This window comes from Gigantopelta aegis, chromosome 12 (assembly GCF_016097555.1).
Source record: "Gigantopelta aegis isolate Gae_Host chromosome 12, Gae_host_genome, whole genome shotgun sequence".
NCBI lineage: Eukaryota > Metazoa > Mollusca > Gastropoda > Neomphalida > Peltospiridae > Gigantopelta > Gigantopelta aegis.
In genome coordinates this window covers 11,619,495-11,630,520 of record NC_054710.1, presented here as the reverse complement: position 1 = coordinate 11,630,520, position 11,026 = coordinate 11,619,495, and the positions used below count along the sequence as shown (strand labels likewise).

The window sequence follows — 11,026 nt, the reverse complement described above, 5'->3', positions numbered from 1 at the left end:
TTATACATCCAGAAAAGAGCAACATTGTCAATGTGTAATGACTGCCGCAATGTGTTGTGTTTCATGGCTGAATAACATTTAGTAAATCACTTACTTTATGTTGTGACCAATACACGTGCATATGAGCATATTTCCCCCAAAACTCAAGTTAGCATGTCAAACTGAATTTTGCCCTCAATAATTTCCTACATGTTAAAAGCAAATCTGGTTTAAGCTACTATAAACATTAGGAATACCAGAAACACATGGTGTTCAAACATTAATATTCTGAGGAAGAAAATATAATTAATATCCAATTTGATTCATTAAAAGCCTTGTTAGCCAGGGGGAAGTTTAAATGTCTGTAAAGTTAGGAATGCCCCTCTACGAGTCATGACTGACATTTCTTAATGAAGTATAATAATGAAGTAAGCACTTTAAAATATATATCTAGGTGTGGCAAACGTATTCATTAAAATTATACTGATAAAATGTATGACATCTTTTTTCTATCCGACACCAAAATCTAATTTCTATCTGACATCAAAACTAAAGTGCCGATAGAAGACAAATGGTTATTCAGAGAAGTAGGTTAATTAACCTAGATTTTAAACATGTGTTTTCGTTATGTTATCTGACACCAAAACTAGTATTTTGAAATATACCCATATCTTGTGACCATTACGACACGTTCAACTGCTGTTTGGTCAAAATAACATGCGGTCAATATATTTTGTGGCCGTTATAGCATGTTTAACCATTCATTTTGGTCAAAAGATAATGGCCGCTGGCCGCATTGAATAGGTGGCTGTTATATACAGATAAAATAAAGAAGGAAATGCATTTGGTGGGATTTATGGTGCCTGTTACGGAGAGGTGACCATTATATACAGGTGACCGTTATACCAGTCTCACCTATATTTATATATTTGTTTCAGACGAGGATGTGATGAAAAGAATTCTCTTCCCTGTTGATGAACAGTCAGAACAGTACAGAACACTTCTCTGTAAGTAACGTCCACGTGTACCTGTACAAACATGGACACTTTATTTAGGTATTGATTTGAGTAAACATGCATAACAGAAAATCTACTTCCATTCTAACTAAAACCAGATCTTATTTACTTCTTTGAATTTCTCCACGAGTCGATCTAACTTGAGTGACAAGCATGGCGGGGTTCTAGCCCCCCCCCCCCCCTCCCCCCCAATAATTCTGAATCAAAAATATTATTGGTAGTAAATCATAAGGCAGAGACAAATTTTATTTGTAGAATGTATGGAATTGCATTTCAGGACAACTAGTTTTCAAACTTTTACGGGAGAGCATACCCCCGAACCCCCTAGAAACGTCCCCCAATGTCTATTTGTTTCTGCCGTGCCTGAGTGAGGGTTATCGCATCATGTCTGCATTACCTGCTATTTGGAACAGGATTTAGCTCAGTCGGTTGAGTGCTTGCTTGAGGTGCTTGAGTCGCAGGATTGAACCACCTCGGTCAATTCATTGAAATGATTTGGCTTTTTCTCGTTCCAACCAGTGCACCACAACTGGTTAAAGGGTGTGATATGTTGGAAAGTGCATATAAAACATCCCTTGCTGCATTAGGAAAAATGTAGCGAGTTCCCTCTGATAACTACGTGTCAGAATTATCAAATGTTTCACATCCAACAGCCGATGATTAATTAATCAATGTGCTCCAGTTGTGTAGATAAACAAAACTAACTTTTACCTGTCATTTTGATAGATGACTTGATAAAAAGTGGGATGACTTTTCATAGAGTAAACGCTCGCTTGGTGCGCTGTCGGTCTAGGATCGATCCCCGTCGGTGGGCCTATTGGGCTATTTCTCGTTCCAACCAGTGCACCACGACTGGTATATCAAAGGCCGTGGTATGTGCTATCCTGTCTGTGGGATGGTGCATATAAAAGATCCCTTGCTACTAATGGAAAAATGTATCGGGTTTCATCTCTATGACTGCGTCAAAATAACCATATGTTTGACATCCAATAGTCGATGGTTAATAAATCAATGTACTTTAGTGCTGTCATTAAACAAAACAAATTTTTTTTCCCATAGAGTAGGTCACGGCCAGGTAACACACATGTCATACGAGACGTAGTTAACACACATGTCATACGAGACGTTGGTAACACCGATTTAAATGGTAACTCACTACACTAGTAAATGGTCACAAATTAACATATTTAGTCTGTCCAGAGATCTCGATACAATTAGTTCTGATAAGTATAATTAAATCTGACATGCACTATTATACATGTATTATTGTTATATATATTCTTTATTTCCATAAATAGTAACACTGTGCTTATGAATAACAAATATTTCTATATTTATATTTTTCTTATTTAATTTCTTTTTCACAGTGCCAAATATGGAGTATAACCCACAGAAGATGAACCGGAAGCGGTTTAATATTAACGAATCTGGAATTCTGGTCAACAAACTTTCAGAAGTAAAACATACTGACCTAATTTCCGGTCTGCAGTGTTTCACTGGAGTCACAGCCAGGACGCATGTCCCAACGTCTGGATGTGCGTTCTGGGAGACGGAAGTCGACTGCATGGTGTGTGAATCGGCTAAATTACATAAACTGATAGCAGACGTTGGTGTTTGTCTAGACGAGCACTGTGACGATACAACAGGGATTCTTAATAACAAACATGCGTGGGGTGTTGCTGTGGCCAGCTGTAAAACTCACAACAGTATCTGTTTATTTCCTTTTTTCAGTGGAAAGTCTCTGCGCTGTATTCCTGTGACAGATTTCAAAACTAACTCACGACTCAAGGTCACACTCGGGCTGTTGATAGACACCAACAACGCCACTCTCCACATTATCCGCGTTGACGACAACACAGTTGTACACTCCATCCCAAACATCGACGTGTCGCGACCGCTGATGCCGATGTTTGGTGTTCACTCTCCTGGACATTTCGATGTTAAAGTGAGAGTATCGTCTGACACGGATCTCTCAGTGAATCGTGAACTGTTGGTCCTGCTCTCGAGTTTAGTGAAATAAATCATAATGGGAGAGTCGTGAGACCTGAGTCAATACAATTCAAACCTGTGGAACCCGGTGCAGACTCCAACCCAGGGCGAGTTTATATGACCCAATGGGGAGGTGTGAATTCCCGCTCACTAACCAGAAACAACTAACCACTGACCGCTGGCTCGGATAGCCATACCAAATGGCTGAGGTGTAGGCCCAGGGCGGCGTGCTTGGGAATAAGGATGAAAACCAAGTTAAAATGAACTTGACTAGCGCTGTAGTGTCACTATAACGAATATATAATTTTTACTGAATCTGATACAAGAAAATGGAGAATAACACATTGAAAATTATTTATCTTACGAAACTTATCTAACAAGCAAAAGATACTTTTGGAAGTCACAAGCTGCAAGATAAATTGTCTCGACGGGCACAAGTGTATTATTCTATTTCTTACATTCCTTTAAAAAGTATTTCTTAATATTGTTTAACGGGGAAACACTAATTTGAAAGCCACAACGGGGCAGGTGTGTAACAAATAAGAGATTATACCAACACTAATTGAAAAGGGAGACTACTACCAAAAGCCTCATCCATAGTGTAGTTAACTGTGTTACTGACATTGAATCCCACATTAATGACATTGAATCCCATTGAATCCCACATTAATGACATTGAATCCCACATTAATGACATTGAATTCCACATTAATGACAATGAATTCCAAATTACATATTTGTACTTTATACAGACATTATGACGTTGAAGGTGACTGACATTTGGTATAAAATACCAAGTGAGACCTTTTTTCTTTGTCTATTCTATATGTATATTATTTATATATAATATGTATGTTATTTTGATAGTGAAATATCTCTTGTACCAATTTTGAATAGCCCTCTAGAGATAAATATGCAGGAAAGCGACGGACATAGAGCATTGTGATTTTTATAAAAAGAAAGAAATAAATGTTTTATTTAACAACACACTCAACGCATTTTATTTACGGTTATATGGCGTCAGACATATAGTTACGGACCAGACACTTTTTGATAGGAAACCCGCTGTCGCCACTACATGGGCTACTCTTTCTGATTAGCCTCAAGGGATCTTTTATTTGCGCTTCCCACAGACAGGATAGCACAAACCATGGCCTTTGTTGAACCAGGTATGGATCACTGGTCGGTGCAAGCGGTTTACACCTACCCATTGAGCCTTTCGGAGCACTCACTCAAGGTTTGGAGTCGGTATCTGGATCCCATGCCTTGATTGGGATTCGAACCCATTACCTAACAGCCTGTAGACCGATGGCCAAACCACGACGCCACCGAAGCCGGCGTGATTTTTATAAATGTTCATAGAACTGACAACACGAATAATGGCGACTGTTATTTTTGTTCCAATTTAATGAACAAGAGAGAGAGAGAGAGAGAGAGAGAGAGAGAGAGAGAGAGAGAGAGAGAGAGAGAGAGAGAGAGAGAGAGAGAGAGAGAGAGAGAGAGAGAGAGAGAGAGAGAGAGAGAGAGAGAGAGAGAGAGAGAGAGAGAGAGAGAGAGAGAGAGAGATTAAAGTTATTTATATTTTCGCATTAAAAAAAAAAAAAATTGTGTGTGCAGTTACTGTTTGTTCTATTGCCACACATTCAGATCTCGCTCTTTAACGGGAGCTGTAACTCTGCTCCCCATCACTCCCTTGAGATAGGCCAAAGATAATAGTTAGCTCCCTTGAGCAGGTGAATAATAAATAAATAGTAGTACAAAATACTTAAATACCAACGCTCTATATGTTAATATCTTAATTGGTTCTCCATAATTTAAGTTAGGGGATCAACTAATCCCTCCCCTCAATAATCTAAGTTAGGGATTCAACTAATCACTCCCCTCAATAATCTAAGTTAGGGAATCAACTAATCACTCCCCTCAATAATCTAAGTTAGGGAATCAACTAATCGCTCCCCTCAATAATGTTATCAGGGAAGCAACTAATCACTCCCCTCAGTAATCTAAGTTAGGGGATCAACTAATCACTCCCCTCAATAATCTAAGTTAGAGGATCAACTAATCCCTCCCCTCAGTAATCTAAGTTAGGGGATCAACTAATCCCTCCCTTCAGTAATCTAAGTTAGGGGAGCAACTAATCCCTCCCTTCAGTAATCTAAGTATGGGGATCAACTAATCACTCCCCTCAATAATCTAAGTTAGGGGATCAACTAATCACTCCCCTCAATAATATTATCAGGGGAGCAACTAATCCCTCCCCTCAGTAATCTAAGTTAGGGGATCAACTAATCACTCCCCTCAATAATATTATCAGGTGAGCAACTAATCACTCCCCTCAGTAATCTAAGTTAGGGGATCAACTAATCACTCCCATCAATAATATTATCAGGGGAGCAACTAATCACTCCCTCAATAATATTATCAGGGGAACAACTAATAACTCCCCTCATTAATCTAAGTTAGGGGATCAACTAATCACTCCCCTCAATAATATTAGCAGGGGAGCAACTAATTACTCCCCTCAATACTATTATCAGGGAGTAACTACTCACTCCCCTCAATAATATAAATTAGGGGAGCAACTAATCACTCCCCTCAATAATCTAAGTTAGGGGAGCAACTAATCACTCACCTCAATAATATTATCAGGTGAGCAACTAATCACTCCCCTCAGTAATCTAAGTTAGGGGATCAACTAATCACTCCCCTCAATAATATTATCAGGGGAGCAACTAATCACTCCCCTCAATAATATTATCAGGGAGCAACTAATCACTCCCCTCAATAATCTAAGTTAGGTGAGCAACTAATCACTCCCCTCAATAATCTAAGTTAGGGAAGCAACTAATCACTCCCCTCAATAATCTAAATTAGGTGAGCAACTAATCACTCCCCTCAATAATCTAAGTTTGGGGAGCAACTAATCACTCCCCTCAATAATCTAAGTTAGGGGAGCAACTAATCACTCCCCTCAATAATCTAAATTAGGGGAGCAACTAATCACTCACCTCAAGTGGTCAAACGCCCTCCTGATGCACAGTTGGATCAGGATCGATCCCCGTCAGTGGGTCCATTGGGCTATTTCTCGTTCCAGCCATTGCACCACAACTGGTATATCAAAGGTCGGGGTATGTGTTATACTGTCTGTGCAATGGTGTACATAAAATATCCCTTAATACTAATGGGAAAATGTAGCGGGTTTCCTCTCTAATAGTCGATGATTAATTAATCAATGTGATCTAGTGGTGTCGATAAACAAACCAAACTTTTAACTTTTGGCCCTTATAATAGCATGCCATTACAATATATCAATAGGCATGTGACATAAAGATAAACATGAATATTTGCTAATATATAAACTAATCTTGTGGACATGTGACTAATAATTACTAGTATCGGTAAATAGTAAAATATTCTGATAAATATGAAGATTTTATAAAATGTAATGACGGACATATTACACACTGTTTAGATAGAGCATTTAGAAAATAGAATAATGAAAATGAGTGAGACTGAAGGGGAATCATGTTTTAGTTCTATAATTGTATTCCATATTAATCTGTCCGTGTTTTATGTTAACCTGTCGTCGGACACTATGATGCTCTTAACTTAGATATCTCTATTTTAATTGTTCTTTATATAATATGCCATTTGTACGTTTTATGTACTTATATATTGTATTTTATATTACATTTTATTATTGTGTGAGTTAAATAAAATATCTTTCAGTCCGTCTAAATATCTGTCTGTATTTATTGCTAAATATTGATTACATTGTGTTGAAAACCCGAAACACTGGAATTGTGATCACCAGTGTGTAATGTCCTGTGGGTAAATGACCGATATTATTACCGGCATGTGGGTGAGGGCATGCTTCCACTGGAGAACGGTTCAAGCACGCCTGTCGTGGAAACAGCATGTGACTTTGTCAGAGAGTTCTGTTCTGTCCACGAGGCGAGGCTGGTATATTTGTTTGATTATACTTATCTTCTTAAGGTTAAAGCACGCTGTCCTGGGCACACACCTCGGGTATCTGGGCTGTGCGTTCATTTATGTTCTATGGCCCGTGGCTGTATAGAGATTCACACTATAGGAGTGGACCTATCATTCATCTTACATTGTGTTGTTTCAAAACGGGCTTTATAAACAAAAGCAAGCTGGATATATGTATAGTAGTTGTAATAGCTTATTAAGTTGTCATATCAGGTGTGGTACAGGGGGGAGGAGGGTGTTCGGGGGTGAAGGATTTTTTATTAAAATATATTTTCTTGGGCAACATGACTCGACTCCCCCTATAAACGTCTCTCGCCAGTCTAGCCCCCCCCCCCCCCCCCACCACCACCCACAGAGAGAGAGAGAGAGAGAGAGAGAGAGAGAGAGAGAGAGAGAGAGAGAGAGAGAGAGAGAGAGAGAGAGAGAGATACTGGCGTTTTTGTACTATGGAATTTTTAATGTCCAGTAGGATAAAGTCAAAAAGAAAGGTTGCACAGTTTCTATGAATGAAGGAAATTGGGCGCATTTTTGAACGGTTCGCTGAAATATAAAGTGGATGCAGCACATTGTCAAGGCTTTTCATACAATGATCCTAGCTGTGCACTCAAACCTGAAACTCCCTGTGAGGTACGAACCCAGGACCTGCCAGTACAGTGATACAGTTAAAGATTGTCTTCTAAAAGTAAGTGTGTTTGTATTAATATTAGGGGCGGATCTAGGGCTTTATAAGTGGGAGGGTCACACAATTGTAAAAAGGTCAGTTTGAGTTTGTTGACGGAAAATGAGCCGAGGTCCGAAATGGGTCGAGATCTGTCGGCGGGTTCCAGGGAAAGCTTCACGGAACATTACGAACTTAAGCTGGTCACAAGCGCGTTTTCATGGCAATTTCATTTCAAACGGGCGGGGATGGGGTCACGGGACCCCTGTAACCATCCTTTGGATCTGCCACTAAGTGTCTACGTGAACATTATTATTGTTGCATTGTTTGAAGTTAGTTTTATATACTAAAGTGATTTACGCAAACTGAGGGGCATATTATAAAAACAAGTATGAAAAGATACGGGGGGGGGGGGGCATGAAATCCATGCACGCTGCCCCTGCCACCACCAGTGAAGGAAGAACTGCCGAGGAAATGTATTCACAGGGACTTGTAACGACCTTTACAACACTTCAGCAAGTCTATCTACATGTGTAGAATATTTAAAAATATATTATTGTATAGGCCCTAGATAAGACTTTATCCATTAGTTGCAAGGGACATTTTATATGCACCACTCCACGGACAGGAAAGCACATACCACAGCCTTTGTCCAGGTGTGGTGCACAGATTGGAACGAGAAAAAACCCGATCAGCTGAATGTATCCACCGAGGTGGTTCGATCCTGCGACGCAAGCACCTCAAGCAAGCACTCAACCGACTGAGCTGAATCCCGCCCAGTCTTAGAAAGGAAAACCGCTATAATTTCCCATTAGTAGCAAGGGATATTTTATATGCACCATCCCACAGACAGAACAGCACATACCACGGCCTTTGATATACCCGTCGTGGTGCACTGCCTTACATCTAGACATATAGTGCCGTAAAGTTCACTATAGCCCGTTTGCGTTAAAAAGGAAACCGATGAATTGTCATGCATCTTCATAAGGAATAAAGTTAAAATTCATTTAAAAATATATTATTAAATTTTAAACCCATACCAAATCAATAAAGTTGTTTCTTTTTAAATAGGTCAGTGTAAGGAAAAGTTTCTCTATAAATTGCCATCGAATTGCACAGGTTAACTCTTGTTATTTTTGTAACACGGGTGTGAAGGCAACTGATGAAAGAGCCAAACTGAAGCATGCGCAATTCTACTTTTAATCTCCGTATACTGCATTATCGATTACCTCTCTCTCTCTCTCTCTCTCTCTCTCTCTCTCTCTCTCTCTCTCTCTCTCTCTCTCTCTCTCTCTCTGTCTCTCTCTCTCCATCGCTCTCTCTCTCTCTCTCTCTCTCTCTCTCTCTCTCTCTCTCTCTCTCTCTCTCTCTCTCTCTCTCTCTCTCTCTCTCTGAGAACAGGCAGGACAAAACAGACTAGGTTCAATCGTATTACCAGTATTACCAAACAACTCAGTTAAACAAAATAAATTGTTCTCTCTCTCTCTCTCTCTCTCTCTCTCTCTCTCTCTCTCTCTCTCTCTCTCTCTCTCTCTCTCTCTCTCTCTCTCTCTCTCTCTCTCTCTCTCTCTCTCACTGAGAACAGGACAGGAAAGCACATACCACGGCCTTTGACCAGTTGTAGTGTTATGGTTGGAACGAAAAAAGATCCCATCAGTTAAATGGAGCCACTGAGGTTTTTCTGAGACGTCGTTCAATCAGACTGTAGTAAATCGTATAACGGCGGGAACTTTGTAATTATAGCCAGTTGGTGATCGACGAAAAACATTTCTTCACTTAATTATGTCGTCTAAATCTAAGCACATATGTCACATACTCCACGGTTACCTGTTTCGTGGTATTTGTCGTCCACGTTTAGCAATTTCCTTTCCATCTGGTGTTTAATTCTATCAACAGCATTATCTTCGGAACATCACCCTTTGTTATATGGTTTGTTGTAATGTCTTGACACTTTATTAGCAGTGCAATTTTGTTTATTGATTTTGCCTTTTCGTTGGAGCAATATCTTTTGATTATATATAACACATGTGATGCTGTCCGATTACTTGCTGCCCCTTTTTCCTTTCTTTTTATTCAGTGTTTGAATGAATAAAGTATTGTAATCATTGTTCACTAGCTGTTTTCGAAACATTGTTTTTCGCGAAATGTACATGTGTATGTGTGTGTGTGTGTGTGTGTGTGTGTGTGTGTGTGTCTCAGTGTGTGTGTGTGTCCATGTGTGTTTGTGTGTCTCAGTGTGTGTGTGTGTGTGTGTGTGTGTGTGTGTGTGTGTCTCAGTGTATGTATGTGTGTCTCAGTGTGTGTGTGTGTCTTAGTGTGTGTGTCTATGTGTGTGTGTGTGTGAGTGTATGTGTGCGTCGGTGTGTCTCTCATTCTGTGTGTGTGTGTGTGTGTTTCTACGTGTGTGTGTATGTTTCTACGTGTGTGTGTATGTATGTGTGTGTGAGTGTCTGTGTGTGTTTCTCTCTCTCTCTCTCTCTCTCTCTCTCTCTCTCTCTCTCTCTCTCTCTCTCTCTCTCTCTCTCTCTCTCTCTGTCTCTCTCTATGTGTTGTGTGGTGCGTGCGTGTCTGTCTGTCTGTCTCTCTCTACCCCCTCTCTCTACCATCCCTCTCTCTCTCCCTCTCACTCTCTCTCCTTCTGTCTGTCTGTCTGTCTGTCTGTCTGTCTGTCTCTCTCTCTCTCTCTCTCTCTCTCTCTCTCTCTCTCTCTCTCTCTCTCTCTCTCTCTCTCTCTCTGTGTGTGTCTCTCTCTCTGTGTGTGTGTGTGTGTTTGTGTGTGTGTGTGTTGTCGGAGTTGTCGGAACTAGGGGTGTTGTAAAAACATTCTGTTATATCGAAAATGAGCAACGCAATGTTCCACTTTCTTGAGTTAAATCTTTGAGGGAGGGAATGTAGTACTACTTACGGGTCAAAGTGTGGCTGATATATTGTATATAGTATTTTAACCACAAACGTCGTTCGATCCTTCGACCCAGGCACCTCAGGCGAGCGCTCTACTGATCGAGTTAGATTCCTTCCCTTAAAAGGACAAAATCATTACTGCGGGGTGGGGTCGGGATGTAGGCCATTGGTAAAGCGTACACCTCATGCGTGGTCGGTTTGAGGTCGATTCCCGTCGGTGGGCCCATTTGGGCTACTTCTCGCTCCAGCCAGTGCACCACGACTGGTATATCAAAACCCGTGGTATGTGCTTTCCTGTCCGTGGGATGGTGCATATAAACGATCCCTTGCTACTAATGGAAAAATGTAGCGGGTTTCCTCACTAAGAGTGTATGTCAAAATTACCAAATGTTTGACATCCAGTAGCCGAAAATTATAAATTCAGTGTGCTCTAGTGGTGTTGTTAACAAAACAAACTTTAACGTGCACCAGGACTGGTATATCAAAGGCC

General features: G+C 40.3%; 1 protein-coding gene across 1 annotated transcript in view; it reads left to right on the top strand.

Moving 5' to 3' along the window:
• The window catches only part of LOC121386592, a 6,082-nt gene extending 2,121 nt beyond the window's left edge, over nt 1-3,961 (top strand). The window contains exons 2-3 of the mRNA XM_041517543.1: nt 918-986; nt 2,363-3,961. Of these exons, the coding sequence (XP_041373477.1) occupies nt 918-986; nt 2,363-3,015 (722 nt within the window). The 3' untranslated portion in view covers nt 3,016-3,961. The remainder of the gene's footprint in view (nt 1-917; nt 987-2,362) is intronic.
• The last annotated feature ends 7,065 nt before the right edge of the window (nt 3,962-11,026 follow it).